The 17,743-nt window shown below is 28.2% G+C and overlaps 1 protein-coding gene across 1 annotated transcript in view; it reads left to right on the top strand.

The window, feature by feature from the left end:
• LOC135927858 (low-density lipoprotein receptor-related protein 6-like) overlaps positions 1-17,743 on the top strand; it is a 173,178-nt gene that overhangs the window by 128,046 nt on the left and 27,389 nt on the right. Inside the window, exons 17-20 of the mRNA XM_065464086.1 lie at positions 624-785; positions 2,455-2,690; positions 10,454-10,719; positions 16,586-17,012. Of these exons, the coding sequence (XP_065320158.1) occupies positions 624-785; positions 2,455-2,690; positions 10,454-10,719; positions 16,586-17,012 (1,091 nt within the window). The remainder of the gene's footprint in view (positions 1-623; positions 786-2,454; positions 2,691-10,453; positions 10,720-16,585; positions 17,013-17,743) is intronic.

The raw sequence follows: 17,743 nt of genomic DNA, 5'->3' as shown, positions 1-17,743 counted from the left end.
AATATGTTTATTTTTAGTTAACATAAGTGTTCCTACAAAATAGAATTTTATTTATTAATCTTGTAAAATTATTCATTGAAATTTAGAACTTTTTTTATATAATATTAATTTTTTGACAAACCACTTAAATTATTTTAAATTAGAATCTTAAAATCTGATATTATAATACTAAATGAATGTTGGCCATATTGTTTCGTGAGATTTGGAATCAAATAGAAAAATGAACCATTATAAATATTATTTATAATTATGAAAATAAATTAAATTTAAAGTTTCACATTATTTTTCCCGTTCCATTCTTGTTTCACAATTTCGCTCCGTTCCCTGAACATTTCCAGGATATTTCATTCCATGTCCTTAATAATAAAATATGCGTATTTTATATAAATGTATTTTTTATTCAATAAAAATCTTACAACAAAAAGAGTATGTATCTGAAATGTATCGTTTTTATACAGAATTTTTTTTTATATAAAGTCTTCACTTATATCAACTTTATAGAATTTTTATTGGGTTTGATGCATTATAAAGTAATGTTGACAACTCTTCGCAAATCATTTAATACGCTTCATTTTTTTAATATGACTTTTTTTTATATCCCTTTGATAATAATAATTTTTTAGCTTCTAAAAAGAATCCCTGTTCTATTTTGAAACACAAAACGCCTTGTCACCATATATGCATAATGTTACCACCGTCTGTTATAAACTCGGATTCATTCGATTATAAATGCACATGTTCAACCCATTATAAATTGGACCCACGAGACAATTCGACTTGTTTACGTATAATTAAAAGAATCTATTTTGCAAATATATGAACTAAAACATCTTAATTAAGAACATATAAATAACATTTAAATTTTTCTCCTGCTACTTCTTATTGTGGTACTTGATTTTTAATCTTAGTATTCAATTAGGGAAAAGGAAAGTATTGTTAAACGGTTGATCCGAGATGACTTAATCGCGAATAGAATTTCTAGTTGAAAAATTAACTTCACTTTAGCTGACTGGCAATATATTTTTAATAAAGTTCTTTAAAAAGGGTCAGCCCAATATTTTATTTTAAACAAGTTTTACTTCGCTCGTTTTTTAATCTAATTACCCACTGATCCGACTAGCCGATCCAGGCTGGTGGTCTAATGAGGTTCGAGCATGCGGCCAGGCAAGATTATAGCACATATATATATTTATAGGAAGTAAATCAAAAATACATAATTTTGCTTGAACTTGAATTGCCAATAACTTATTGATTGTGTATTTAATTAACATTTAGATAAAAATAGTTAATAATTTGAGCACGGCTCGAATCAACTCATGTAGTGTCAGGAGCCTGATTTGTGAGTTCACTCATGCGTGACCAAACTAATTTATAAACTAGACTTGAGTCACAACTAAGTCGATTCGCATAGCCGTTTAACAAAACTATACTTAATATAAAAAAATTACAGCCATTATTATATGTCATTAAAAACAAATAAGCCATATATTAATGATTAAAATATTTTTTATTCTTTATAATTTATTAAAAGTTTCTATTATAATATTTAAAACACTATAAAATTAAAATACTGATAAAATAAAATACAATTTCATGTTACCAAAAAGGTATCATAATTATATCTAAAAATTTCTATTTAATTTTTTTGACGTATATATAAAAATTCTTTGACCGTTTGTAAGATTGGATTTTGGTGCCAAAATGTTATTCAACTTATAATTCAAACTTTATATTATAGAAACAATAAGTCACTCACACTACTATTCTACTTACATTATTCAATGTAAAAAAATAGTTAAAAGCTAAGTAATATGTAATTTAGATATCGCAATAACAATTTTAATCTATAAAACTTTATAGAAAATTAAAAATATTATTGTTCGAATAATAAATCCTTTTTTTACTGTTCGAATAATATTCGAAATTGAAGTTTAATTATTCAAATACAAATTATAACGAATTGAAAAAGATTCGAATATTTAACATTCGTTTTGGGAGGACTATTAATGGCTAAATAAATTTTTTCATGCGTTAACGTTGGGATTAAATAGGAAAACAAAAAAAATAAAACTGAAATAATATTCTATTTATTATTTAAATAACCCTACCTAACCTCACGAGGCTTAAAATGATATTATAAAATCCAAAAAGAATTTTATATAAATTCAATGTTTATTTTTTTTCTTACTCTAAAAAGGGAATGGTATTTTTTGTTTCAAAATATTATCAATAACATTTGTTTAAAATTTTTATAAAGATATAAATTTTTTTATAAAATGGCATAATAAGATATTAATCAACATGACTTAAGGAAATTATGAAAAATAAATAGAATCCTAATTTAATTTCGGAATAATAATTTGAAAATAAATGGATGCCAAAAAATGAATGATTTATTTAGTACCATATTTTACTTATTAACATTTTTTAATTTATCATTAAATTGCTGCTTAGCACCCGACACTTTTCTGCTCCTTACCCATCGATCCTGGATATCTAGGATAGTTTTGGAACCTAATGAACCCCTAGATATGATTTTGCCCACCAATAATATTCTCAATGATGAATTCCACAAGAAACTAAATACCGAAGAGGAAAACATAAATTCGATAGCTTACGATTTGAGAGATAGCAAGGTTTTGTGGGTTCAAGCTCGAAGCATTTGGAGGAAAAAGGACAACTTTTTGGGGGTTTATTTTTTCGTTAATATTATGTTACCGATATTCTGCCTCTTCGTGCATTATATGGAATGTAATATCTAATATTTTTTAGAGTTGTTTGAAAATAGTCATTATTTTAAATAGTCTGTAATATATTTCTGTCAATCAGATTTTTCAAATTTTAAAAAACGCAGAAAATAAATGATTAAAGTTGAAAATAGAAATATACATTTCTGAGTTCATTTTTAAATTTAAATATCTTATTTTGCCGAAATTATATGCATTATCTGTAATATACCTATTTTATAATTCATGAATTAACTGATAATGTATTGTATGATTACTCACATTATCTGTAATTACAAAGCATTCATAAACGGAAAAATCCCAATCAAAAAAGGAAAAGTATCAATCATAAAAGGAAAATATCCAATTAAAAAAGGAAAAGTACCGAAGTCTGTCCATCAAAAAAGGATAAGTCCCAGAATCTTAGAAAAAGTTAGATAAAAAAAGGAAAAGGTCCAATCAAATAAGAAAAAATGTCAAACAAAAAAAGGAAAAGTGTCACACAAAAAAAGGAAAAGTGTCAAACAAAAAAAAGAAAAGGTCCAAATCAAATAAGAAAAAGTGCCAATCAAAAAAGGAAAAGTTTCAATCAAAGGTAATCTTTTTACATATTTTTTTTAAAAAAATTTCTTGTCAAGTATATTCTTTAATTTTTCCTTTTTATTTTGTTTTCTTTTTGCGATCTCTTCAAGTCATTTTTAATCTCTTTATTTTTATTAATCTTGCTCAATTTTTTCTTCTTCTAATTTTAATCCTTTTTCTCTTTTTAAAAGATAATTTATTTATTTTTCATGTTGTTTTCTTCAATTCTTTATTTTTATCAAACAATTCTTTTTCTTATATTTTTAATTTTTATATTATTTCACTTAATTTTTATTTCTCTTTGGCAATCAATTTTTTTTTTATTAACATTTTTTTTGCATATAAAAGTATTTTACTACAATTGTTGAATAAATTAATCGTTTAGTAATAATGTAATTAAATAAATTTAAACTTTAATACCAAACGACATGTAAATTAATAAAATATAATCATATATATGGTCAATTCCATGGCAAAACACGATTTTCAACCTGGCCCTCTCAGAATCTTCTAAAACTTTTATAGGAGTTTGCATATATTATAACTAAGAAAAAAAAAAATTTAGCTTCCTACTCAAACAGCGCTGGAAATGATCATAAAATCAAATCGGCATTTTTTTTTTCAAATTTTTGAACAGCTATAGGATTAATTAATTAATTTAGCAAAATCTCAAGTTGGGCCGAGCACATGTTTAGGAGATATGGTATTTTAATCATTAGTCTATTGAATATTCTTAATAAATATTTGATATTAATCAATAAAAGCTATTTATATTTATTAAAATAATATTAAAATTATAATTAACATACTATATCTATATTCTATATAAAAGTATATAATTAAAAGAGGAATTAAAAAATAAAATAATATTAAATTTGGTCGGCGTGGCTTAATGACCCATGTATAGATATACAATTGGATCGACAAATTTCGATTGATCTTCTTTGTTGTAGGTAGAAGTTCTTTTGGATAACCTGTGATTAAACGTAACCTTTGCCCTATTGTTTTGAATTTTAGGGCTTGGAGTCTAAATGATCCACAGGTGTCTAAAACTACCTGAATAAAAGATTATTAAGGTGCCTATATTTATTTGTTTTTGTATTTTCAGCTTTCGTGATGAAGTTACAGAAAAAGATCTGCATGTATAATCCCAAGCGAAAGGTATGCCTTGGTTCCAAGGGACTAACACATTCCATCAGGTCTTGTTTGATTATCAGGTCTGAGGCCAGATGTATAATCCCAAGCGAAAGGTATACCTTGGTTCCAAGGGACCAACATCATTCCATAAGGTCTGGTTTGATTATCAGGTCTGAGGCTAGAGGGTTTCAGCGTAGAGGAATATTTGTGGATATCAAGATTCTATTGATCGAATTGATGGTATAGTGCCTGGGTAATCTGTCTTTTGAAAAGCGACAGTTTGGTGGGTGGTGTCCAAGACTATCGATATGAGTTTTACATAGGACACATGATGTCGGCGTTACTATTTCACAGCCTAAACGAAGACCCATAACTATTCTAACTTCTTCTTTGGTTAGTAACAAGCTTAAATTAGAAATTGGTATAGTTTCTAACCAATCGTAACCAAGGTGGCATATGGCTGAGGCTGGAGTTATTTGATCCTTCAAAAGAGACGTATTGTCATTCTGTATACTCGGGATTGGGTTTAAGTAAAGAAAGAGCAATGGAGATTTTCTTTGAACTGCTTTAAAATGTAAGTATTCAACGCAATGGTGTATCATTGGTAAATTCCAATCTCTTTGTCTTATAGAATTTGGATATGAGCGGCATGGAGCATTTTTTTATGATGTGGATCGATAGGTCCAAGTCTCCAAGTGTATATCAAAATTTAACAACTAAAGATAAAAAGGCTGAAATTCTTAATGATATGGAGCAATGGATACCTATACTACCTAGCTTTAGTGGAAGGGCAGCTTGCATCCAGGAGAGTGATGAGAATTTGATATTTAAAATAGATTCGAGAGTATTTTTTTAAATTAACTTTAAGGTCTAATAATATTTCTGGGGACATGAAAATTGTCGATGAACGAAAGGCATGTAAAATTTTAGGAAGGAATAAATTTTTTTTGTGAATATTTAATAAAATTTATTAATAAAAATGACGACTATTGCTGTTGTATTTAATTTCAGAACTTTATGTGGGGTAAAGATATTATTGGACGTTGAATTACTTTTTATTGTCACCGTTGTTACTTACTTTTTACAAAATCATTATTATTTATTCCTTATAGTGCTTCCAAATAAGGCGTTTGTATTTATAATAATGTAAAATTTGGTAATGCGATTTTCCATATTTAGAAAAACGCAAAATTTTCATTTTATTATTTTTTATGTATATTTGCCACTTTTTAAAAAAATTACTATAAATTTTATATAATATAGGATTTAAGCTATACAACTTATTTTTAAGGTGCAATAACTCCTGGCCTAGTTTACAGACTAAGTTTTTGTAAAAATACTAAGGAGTATAATGTTTATCTGTAAAAAAATTTGAAAGAAAAAAAATATCAGTTTTCTTCTTATGGCTATTTCCGGTTTTTGATATTAAACTAATTTTCACTATATAAAATTTATCATACTAAAGAGCTATTATAGAGCTATATAAATTTAAATTATGGGTTTAGCCTAATCTCGAATAAATAATATATTTTTTTTGACATTTTTTAAAATTAAATGAAATGTATTTTCAAATTTTGGCCTTTAAAGATGGGTATATTTCAAAAAGTGAACCGATTACCAGCATATAAATTTTTTATAAAATAGAAGAGGGTTGAATTGAGAATTTAATTTTTTGGACGATTTAATATTTTATACAACATATAAATTTATATATATTTAGTATCACATCAAATTTGAAGTTTCTAAAGATATTTTATCGGTCATCCATGTAATGCGATGCTCTAGATCCTTGAAAAAGGCTATGGCATGAGCCTCAAAAGAAGTTAGCGTTGTAGCAATTATTGGTATATGAATAAATGGTTGGGAGGTAAAATAGAAGAATATTTGGTAGATTTACTTCGTTCTGCGTCGATAATAGCATCGTGATTTTAGTTGGAGGTCGCAATTGGGTCTACACAGAAGAAATCCTAGGTTAATAACTGGCCACATTTCCATGGAATCTTGGATAAACCATAAGGATATTTACCATCTGCATTACAAAATCCAATCGGTTAGGGTTGATGGATATCCAGTAGATTTCAAGGCACGAGATATAGTGTCATTTCATTTTGTATATCTTAGGATTCTACCTCTACATCGTTTACAATGTAGGGAATGGCGATCTTTTTAGTCAACGGGAGTCTGACAAAGTGAACATGGGTATGGTATAACCAAATTGCATTTAAGTCTGAGTCCAATATTGTTTACGAGTAGTAAATCAAGATTATTTGAAGGAATGGTTTCAAGAAATTCCTAAACTTTTCCCGATCAAGTTGAAAAGAGAAGGGAATGTTCCACAAGTTGACTTCTCGATTTATGAAATGCAACGGAGTTGTCACCCAGTAAGTTCCAATCTCTCTGCAATTAAGTTGAAGTAGGATCGACTAGGGAAGAATGCTTCCAATAATCGATGGCCTGAAAGTGTAAAAGATCTGGGCGAGTCATTAATTTGCTTATGATTGCGTCACATTATAAATGCGAAGTTATTAAAGCACAGACGGAGAAGGAATGTGATCATATTCCTATTCTACATGCTTTGGTGGGTAGGGTGGTCTATAGCTAATTCTCCAAATTTAAAATTCGATTTATTCAGTAATATTTTGTCTTGTTCGTAGGTAGCAAGAATGACAGGATATTGAAAAATACGTGTGGATCGTAGGATGTACGAAATCTTCGGAATTACAAGATAATTCTTTAGTAGGAAAAGGACTGGTACGCCGGGAGATGTAGTAAGATCTCATGTATTTGTTTAAGATCCTTTGTAATATCTGCAAAAGATGTTTCCATTGCCTAAGGGTGACCCAAGATATGTAAGGTTCTGTACGGTTAAACCTGAAATTATTATGAACAATGCTATTTAATATTCACTCTAAGAGAATTTATTGTTAGACATGTTTTCTTAGGATTTTATTATTCATATTGCCATGTTGACTTGGTTGGGCCAGCCGATTATTCCATATCAATATACCAAGAGTGTAAATTAAGCTTCCATTGGGTATTGATGTCTCCTATCATTTTATCCATTCCAAGACAAAAGAGGATTGGTCCAAGTAGGTCATTCTATTGGATACCTTCTAAGGATCTAATGATGGAAGTAGCTTATAACCAAAACCAGGTATGTTGGTTTGGGGTAACCGTTCTAACGAAACAGGGAAAATTCAGCATAATAAAAGTGAGCCGACTTCAGAAACGCTGCGTCTTAGGCATTAAAAGCATTTGTGCTCTTCTCTTCTCTTTGGACATCATTAGAGGGATTCATATCGGGCCATGTGAAGGGCTGCTTCGCATCCACCTTTAATGTTAATTCTTAATTGACTGGAATATTTTATGATATCAAAAATTGCATTTGACTCATTACTAATTTGACTAGTAGTTGGTCAGGTAATCACAATAGCTATAGGTCTAACATCTTTATTAGGTTTGAGCTATAAGCTTGGCCCCATATATAATCTTAGAAATATCTGAGAGAATGCCTCCTAAAGGCATACGGTGAATGCGCTGGGTTATTTTTGAAAGGATATTAGTTTGTTGAGTGATAACAGGAATCCTGAAGAAATATAGTATAGATTCCGTTGATTTCAGATAAAGAATCGCGCCTAAAAGATAGGATCACTTTCTGCCGTTGTAAATGTGGTACTACATATACTAGATTCAGAATAAATTGGAGTCTCAGTATATGTTACACGATTGGTGTTTTTGAAGTAACCCCAATTATGAATCATTGTTGTAAGGAGCCAGATTATCTTTGGATGTGGCAAGGCATATCGCAGATCTAATATTTAAGTTTTCTAGTTTGTTAGATATAAATTTTATTCTCGTTTTAGGAGCATTATGGTTTTCCTTTTTGTTTAAATTTTGTCATTTTTGAAGGATATAGGCCATCTATCTAAAGGAAGGAGAATTTTGGATATATATTTTACCTGTTGAGTATGTCATTTTTTTTACTAAAAAGGTCAGGTGCTTGTAAGGTGCGGAAAAAGTAGGATAAAAAGTCAGTCCATTGGGTGACTGATTAGAAAATTATTAAGCTTAGATGTTAGATTATTTGAATAAGTTCTTGCTATTACACCTTTGGGTATGTGAGATAAGATGTTATCTTGTGGGTAATAAAAAATGACTATAGCATTGGAGTCAGTATGAATATCTTAAACGGTAATTAATGGTGCACATAGCTGTAAAGTAGTAGTCGAATCATGCTTAGTTTTGAGCGCTATGAATGAAATGGGTATAGGTGGGAAGGATACTACAAACCTTCTCGATTGGGCATTTAATTTTTTTAGTATTATGAATATCAGGAGGCCAACTTCATTATCTGAAACATTTCGAATGGGCATGTGATATTTTTTAGTGATTAGAATATCCAGAGATGTGACGCCTAAGGATAAGAAATAATGTAATATCGCGATAATTGAAACATTCTGAAAGGCTAATGCGAAATGTAAAAGCACGATTATTGAAGCAAGCTATAAGAAAAAAGAATGCAGAATATTTCCAATATCCAATAAGAATCGAATGAATTAAGAGAAAATAGCCAACGAATAATTAATATAATATAAATGAATATCCAACTGATTACAAATGATAACTCCAAATTTACCAATAACATCATTGGCAAGTTTTATTATATACAATTAGTCGCGAATGGATATATAATAATACAATTCAGCGATAAATAAAGCTGAATAACAAATGCGAAATATAAAAGTGCGATAATTTTAACTGAAGGAAAAATGAATACACAATACTTCCAATAAGAATCTAATGAATTAGTATGCAAAAATAACAAAGAATAATAAAATCAAAATAATATCAAGCAAAACGCGAGAAAGAGGTTCAATATAAAAGGTTTTTTGGTTAAAAAATGTGAACTTAGAACTATTTCAACTTCCAATTTTTTTAAAAATTTAATAATTGAAAAATCAATTCTATATATATATTTAACTTATCAGATAAAAATATTTTAAAAACTTAAATATATAAAACTTAAAAATAAAAACTAAACTAAAAATTCCCAAATAATAATTAAAGAAAATAATTGAATTTCTATATTTTATTATAAATCATCATCATTAAACTGCAAATTTATAATGATTCCGAATATACATAATAATTTATATTTTTTTTTAAAATTTACAAAATTAATTTTATTTAATAAAATGAAAAAAAATATTAAAAAATATTGTATATCCGCTTTAATGAGGATTTTAAATATGTAAATATATTTATTTATTGATTAAAAATGCTCGATTAGCTAGTTACAATCTTTGCTCAGAAACGGGAAGTTTTTATCAACAATATTATTTTTTTTAATTTTTGTAAATTCGGGGAAGAATGATCAAAAATGAGGAGAAAAAAAATGAGAAAAGTAGGAAAAAATATAGATTAAAAATGACTTTAAAGAAATCGCCAAAAGTTAGAAATAAAATAAGAAGGAAAAATAAAATAACTAAAAATTTAAGAACAATGGGAATATACCTCTTTTGATTGAAACTTTTCTTTTCTTTTAGGATTTTTTCTTTTCTTTTGGGATTTTTCCTTTTTTTGATTGGCGCTTTTCCTTTTTTTGATTGGCGCTTTTCCTTTTTTGATTGGACCTTTTCCTTTTTTGATCGGATGACTTTTTCCTAAGCCTTTGAAACTTGTCATTTTTAGTTTGAACCTTTTCCTTTTTTGATTTACAATTGTCCCTTTTTAGTATTTTTCCTTTTTTTGAATGGAAAACCCTGTAATAGCCATAATAATTTATTTATAGTTAAACAAATGAACAAATAATTTTACCTACTTGCAAAATAAATCACTTTTTTTAAATGGTAAAAATGACATAAATAAATGCCTTTAATAGATTATACAGGTTGAATCATGAATGTATTGTTAAATGGAATTTTATCCAAATACACTTTCACATCACAAATACATATAATAGATCGGAATTATTAAATTTTAAAACCTATTTTTCGCAATATACCAAGGAAACCGAGATGCTACTTCCAATATCAGGATTCGTAAACGTGTCATCAATGGTCCGCCATAGCGCCACCCAAATGAACTCAGTCGATACTCCTATATATTCTCCTAGGGATATAGTTATAAATTCGGTTACCCGCCAGTTTTTTTGGTCTTGCTTAGTTACCCATTCTATCATGGCGTCTTGGCTTGATGACGGTTCATTGATAGGAGCCATTTTGTCTGGTCCAGATATTTTCCCAATGGCGTTGACTATAGATTCACAATCAAGGTTTTGAATTTTTTTTCCATAAACTTTAATTTTATATATACACAAGTTAATCTCTTTCGTAGAAATCTGCGCACCCAGGGCTTTAAAGAATCGGGGGGGGGGGGGTCACCTTTTTTAAAAAAATTTTGGTTCTGAATATTTAATTTTTTTTAAACCTTGAATAATGAAAAAAAATATTATCTCAAAAAATATCTACCGACCGGGCAATTTATTTAAATTATTTCGGGTGGTGGCTAAGAATATCGCAGGCCTGGCTGGAAAATCTTTTTGTAAAAATTAAATATTAGTAATTGTGATGACTAATCAATTTATTTTGTCAAATATTTTTTATAAGATGTACCATTTCTTTTAATTTTGGCAAATGATTGATATTTTCACTTACAACATGAATAATTTTTTAAATTATAATAAATACGTTATGAAAAACAAAAAATGATCAATATGAAATTTTATAAATTTTTTTATACACTTATCATTTTAGTTATGTTCTCCTATAAAAATCTCTTATAATACTACCTCTTTCAAAGCCTCCCCACATTGTTTGTCCCTTATAAATCTTTACTTGTAAATTATAACAAAGCAAAAAAATCGTTATTATATTTTTTTACTTAAAACTATTATTCTTACCTTTGTTTTACATCATTGTAAATTATAAACAGAGCTTGTTTTTATGTTTTATTCACTTGAAACTGGTCCTAGCCAGTTTTAAGGATGACCAATATGATAAAATCCTTATAGAAATATGTCGATGGATTTTTTTTTGTAAACAAAATTTTTAGGGGATCATTAAATAATTATGATTTTGTTTTATTATCATCAAATTTTATACCTAATTGTTACGGCTAAAAGTCTAGATTCAATAAATTCACGATTTTTTTAATAAAATCTTGTTTGTACGATGACCAAAGTGCCCGTGAAGTCCGGGATTCCAGTCACTCTCAGACAATCCCGGACCATCGAACTCCGTCGACCCCCCCCCCCCCCCGATGGTAGAACAGCCAATAATCGTGGCTCCAACCATTACAATTATTATCGATGTTGAGAATAAAGTTGGCACCAGACCGAATTTCTTTATAAATATAAAAGAGGAGTCTAGTAATGTTTTTTATAAAAATTGAAGGTAGTATTATTTCCAAAAAATAGTTCTTAATTTTTATATATTAAATAAAATGGCCGGAATTAAAAAAAAGTAAAAAGATCTTTTCATTTTAATACTAAATCTGTTATTTACAATTATATAGTTATTGAGATATGATTAAATGAATGAAGGCAGATAGTTGTAAAATACTTCATTTTTGCCACTTTGACCCCTTATATTTCCAAAGATATAAATGTTGGGAGGCTAAAATTTTGTTAATTCTTAGTCATATTAACCTTTCTTTGCTTACTAAATTTTAAATAATCGAAGTGAGTCGGCAAAAATCTCATTTTTTGCTTATTCTTTACAATAAATATTTTTTAAAAAATATACTTTTAGGATTACACCAATTTTTTTTTACATTCAATTTATCTATACATTAAACAAAATTTTATTCCTTTTTATATTTTCTAGAGAACTGCAAAGTAATTTTTCGCAACCCGAGCCCGAATTTAAAAATTTTTTTGTCCGAGCCCGACCCGAGCCCGAGCACACATTTTTTAGTCCAACCCGACCCGAGCCCGACCCGAATAAAATTTTGCAATAAGTTTTAATATTATAATAACCAAAAAAAAATTTATGTGTATTTATTCAGTTCAGCCACCTTAAATAAAAGTTTATTTGACGGCCATAATCTATTCATGATATATATTAAGTTGCATTTTATTAAATTTGTAAAAAATATTATAAAACGATTAATATACAAGCGAATTTAAAAATTATAACGATTATATAATATAATAAGCATCATTTATGCGAATATAGATATGATATAAAAGTTAATAAATATATAAAAAATATAATGAACATATTATATTATATTGACCTCATCAATATCATTATCAAAATTATCAAGTGAATAATTATGATATATAAATAAAGAGGCGTCCAGTTTATCTGGCTTTAAACGAGTCCTTCTCTCCTCAAAGGCCCTACCGTCAGCTGAAAACGCCCTTTCACTGCTAGCCGACGAAGCAGGGATAGCCAGGAATTTAAGAGCTAAAATACTTAAATTTGGAAACTCATAATGGTTTGTTTTCCACCATTTTAAAATATTATCGTCATCAATACATAATTTCGGATCTAGGTATTTTTTTAGCTCGTCAACTTCGGCGCTAGCATCAGAATACGCATTGTCAGCCTCCCATAGAGAGAAGTCCAAAAACGTATCTACCACCTCTGTAGTTTCTTAAGAAAAAAATATTCATTAATAATATTAAGATATATATTTACTTTATTATTTTTTAATAAATAATTTTATTATAATTTAATAAACCTTTATTTACTACTCTATCGGTTGAGCACGAGTTAGATGGTGAGTTGTTTAAAGACTTTTGCTCAATCACATCTCTGTTGATTTTCTCTGCATTAATCAACGTGTTGATATGTTGACACAAATATTTATAATGTTCCCGGGATAACATTTTCATATCCCGAAATTTTGGGAACAAAAACGTCGAAATTTGGTGGAATAAATCTATTTTAAATTTATCCACCAATATTTCCCGGCATCTTAATGAAAGCTGGTTTAGCTGATCGTTTAAGCTAGGATTAGCTAAAAAACTCAATATTTTATGATAACATAAAATAACTTTGTTGAATAGTAGGTTTTAAATCACTCTCAAGTTCATCACTCGCAATTTTAAAAGGCGTCAGAAACTTGATCAGATCCCTCATCATTTCAAAATCAATATTTTCAAGTCTAATCGACTCTCCTCTGGAATTGAGGATTTCCAATATGTCATTAAATTGATTAAAGATCGATTCAATCATATTCAACCTACTATTCCACCTAGTCTCAACACACATGTGGAGAGTTTTATCGAGGCGATTAACTAATCTAAAATGTAATGATATATTTTAATAAAAAGTTAATTTAACATACCCACTCTTGCAGTCATTAAAACATTGATTTATCTCCGAATAAGATTCAATATTTTTGTTATCAAAAGTATTTCTCAATACTGTATATAATAGATGAGAAGTACAATTTAAACGCTTATGATTTTCAAAAGCTTTAATCATATTAGCTCTTGGTCGGTAATAATTGGAATTTCCGATAAATAGGCCCTGTTGTATCCTGATACAAAGAATACATGGATTTTTATAAATATTTTTAATGAAATCAATACCTAACAAGGTGAAATTTCTAATAATTTCCTTTTTGATATTTTCCCTGTCTTTTTTTCCTCTTCAAATTTGCATGTAAACAATACAATTTTATTTAGTTTCCAGGAATCATTTATAAAATGAATTGTTAGAGTTACATATGATATTTTTTTATAATCATCAGCCCAAAGGTCTGTGGTGGCTATAAAAAATTATTAATAATTTAACCATATTTTCATAAATTTGTTACCAGCACATCGACCCTTTTTCATATATGAGTTTAATATAGGAAATAATTTATTGCGGATACCATCAGCAGTATCTACTAAATTTCTAGAAATTGTCGTAGGATTTGGAATGATGCTTTTAACATCAATATTTCCAAATATTGAACCAATTTTGGCAACAATCAACAAAGCCTTCCCTATGAATTGTATCAAATGATCTCAAATCATGTCCACAAAACATAGTAAGCACCTTTGTGCACTCTTTTTTCAATTTTGTACAACTTTTGAGTTTTTTCGGATCAGTACCAAAAAGACTATCAATTGTTAATTGTGGCTTTGCTGTTGTACTTGTATTTGTATATACATATTTATGTCTTTTAAGTTGATTTGTGCCTAAAATAATTTAATAAGATCATATTTTATGTATAAATATCTAACCTGTTGTTATTGAATAATATACATAAATAAATTTGCATATAATACAAATGACATAATTAAGCATTTCTTTATTTTCTTCATACATAAATGAAAATTTTTTTCATACATCGGATTTCCCATTAAGATTCCCCCTTACTTCATACTCTTTTGTCTTAATCTTTTTACCAATTCTTTTTAATTTTGCATCCATTGAGATAATTTTTTTAATATGGCTGTGTCTAAAATCTAAAAAAAAATATTTAAAATGACTTTAATCAATTAGATTGAAATAAACAGATGGACAGTACTGCGAATACTTGTATCTAAGATACAATATACAAGATCCCTTTATATCTTGTACTCAGTATATTTTGACATTTTTAATAAGATACTAATATTTGTATCTAAGATCCTTAATTCTGAAAAGAATCTTGTATATTTTTCATTTTCTGGACAAAAGATACAGATACAGATTCTTTTTAATATTCATGTTTTAAATTTTACATATCACAGTATACATCTTATTTTCTTTGAGAATCTTGTATTAATTTCCTAATTTTTTTCTACCATATTTTAAAATATTGACAACCAAAATTAGCTGGAAAATTTACAACTCATATTAAGGTAGATAGATAAAAAAATAATAATACCAAAACGAAATAAGTAAGATTATATTTTATATATAAATGTAACTTAGAATATCATTACCAATTTTATATAATATTTTTTAATTTCTAGGATGATTAACATTTATGGTAGTGAAATTTAAATTATAGAAATAAGTTCCCCTGAATCAAATCCCAATCTTAAATTTTATATGGAAATTTTTTAAAACAAATGTTAAAAAAGACAATGTATAGGCTAGATAAATAATAAATAATGAATAAAACTTATCTTTAGTACATAAAATATGTCTTATCTTGTAATTCACGGGAAACACACAATTTAGTGATAAAATAGTTTGGTATCCGGTTGTTAGGTTTATAAAATAATAATTAATAATGACATGACATGACATGTAAATATGATTGACATTTTAATCCTAAAATGTGATAAATATTAAATAATATGATTTTATAATTAATATTATAAATTATACTGACTATTTAGGATATTAATATTATTTTTTATTTTCGGGTCGGGTCGGGCTCGGACAGCCCGTGCAGTTCTCTAATATCTTCTACAATTCAATTTAAATCTATAAATGATACATTATTTCTTTTAACAGCATTTGCAAATTTTTTATAATTCACACCTTCTTTTGACAACATTAAATCTTTTCCTTTCTCCCTATAATTTTTCATCCTTTTTTAATTTACATTTCTAAATTTTTTTATTGTAATTTACAAATCATTTTCGTTTATATTCTAAAAAATTTCATTTTAATTTGTAAACTCCTTTTTTCCATTCTCCGTTTTCTCCTTAGATCTTTTCCAATCTTCCTTCTATTTCTTATATTTAATATATTATATATTTTACGAAAACAATTTTTTTTATTTATTTATTCCTTTTATCAGTGAACGTTTAATAGTTAGTATATAATATTGTTAACCCAGATATTGTCCTTTACTTTAACACCACTTATTCAATGTAAAAACCGTCTCAACATTTACTCATAAAAATATCCACATATTAAAACACCATCGCTGTAGTATATCTATATTCATAAAAATATCCACATATAAAAAAACATCGCTGTAGTATATATCAATAATAAGATAAATAGTATAAACAATGAACTTACATTTAAATCTAAATATCTTTCTACAGGTCAATGTTCATAATAGTCACTATATTTATTTTTCTACCCATAAAATTTCTAAAAGATTTTCTTTTCTCAAGCCATATACTCTGTAAGCCCCCTCTTCAATTATTAATCTCATCTCAACTCATCATTTACCAAGTTCTAACTAATCTAATTATATTAATTCAATGTTTTTACTTGTCAATTTAATTTTATTAAATTGCAAAAAAGCCATATATTCTGGATAAATTCCCCGAATTATCATTCTCACTCTCATCACCCCATGACTATCGAGAGGGCAGTTTCCGATGGCACTCGACGCACAACTATTGTTATTGCTGGACGCTCGGCCCAATTTGAGGCATTGCATTATGACTCAATCACAGATAAACTTTATTGGTCCGACCCGAGACGTCTCCGCCTTGAGTCAAGTGATTCATTTGGTGGAAACCGTCAAGTTCTCGTAGGGGACTCTGCTCCGCGTGGAATCGCCACAACTTTAAACGGTCAATTATTTTGTCTCGAACAAAATCCGCCTCGCATAGAGCGGAGAACTCAAGATAACGCACGCGTCAAAATGTTTAGTGAGTCTTTGTTCGGGGTTACCGCCCTTCATGATTCTACGCGAATCTTGGCTTTAGATGGGAGCCCTATTGCAGTAATAATTTATATAAATTATTATAAAATATCTTCGTTTATTAAATTATTTGTAAAAATTCATTTAGTTATTAAGAACAGTTTTCCTAACTTTATTTCTTGTAATCATTAAAACTGGGTATATGTTTTAAAAAAGCTAACTATAGGAATATAATTGCACTTAGTCTGGTAGCTAGCATACTAATTTGTTGTGTGTTAAAAGGAATAGGTTTAATTTACTAGAATAGGCTTCTAGACATATATGGCCAATTTTATCAAATACTAAAGGATGAAACTTTGAGCTGCTCGAGGTCATTGCTTGAGAGTCGACGGAGCGGTACACTGTCTGCATCCCAATCCTTTTTGGATAATCTAAGCCACTGTACTATTACCCACTGGATTTCGGTGGGTCTGCTTTATTTGAAGATGGGTTCCCAGTTAGTTAAGGAGGACTATATGAATGATACAATTGTCAAGAGCATTGGGGAGCGTATACCTTGTTCTCCTGATTTAGTTGGGTAATTAGGTGTTTACCAAAATGAAATTAAGATGTTCTCCGTAGATTTAATTTCGTAATTTAGGAATTGGGAAGCCAAATTGTATTTAGGGAGCATTAATTTAACTAAATAAAATGCCTGAAAGGCAAGTGCTTGACAAATTGCTATGTTTTTTTCAATAAAATCTTTTATTCTGGCCAATCCCCCTATTGGATATGAATTTAACAAAATTTCATAAATCTTTCATTTCTTCTTT

The sequence above is a fragment of the Gordionus sp. m RMFG-2023 genome, chromosome 1, assembly GCF_954871325.1.
Source record: "Gordionus sp. m RMFG-2023 chromosome 1, tfGorSpeb1-WG-v2, whole genome shotgun sequence".
Lineage (NCBI taxonomy): Eukaryota > Metazoa > Nematomorpha > Gordioida > Chordodea > Parachordodidae > Gordionus > Gordionus sp. m RMFG-2023.
Note: the sequence above shows the minus strand (reverse complement) of the source record. Positions and strands in the feature narration are given on the sequence as shown.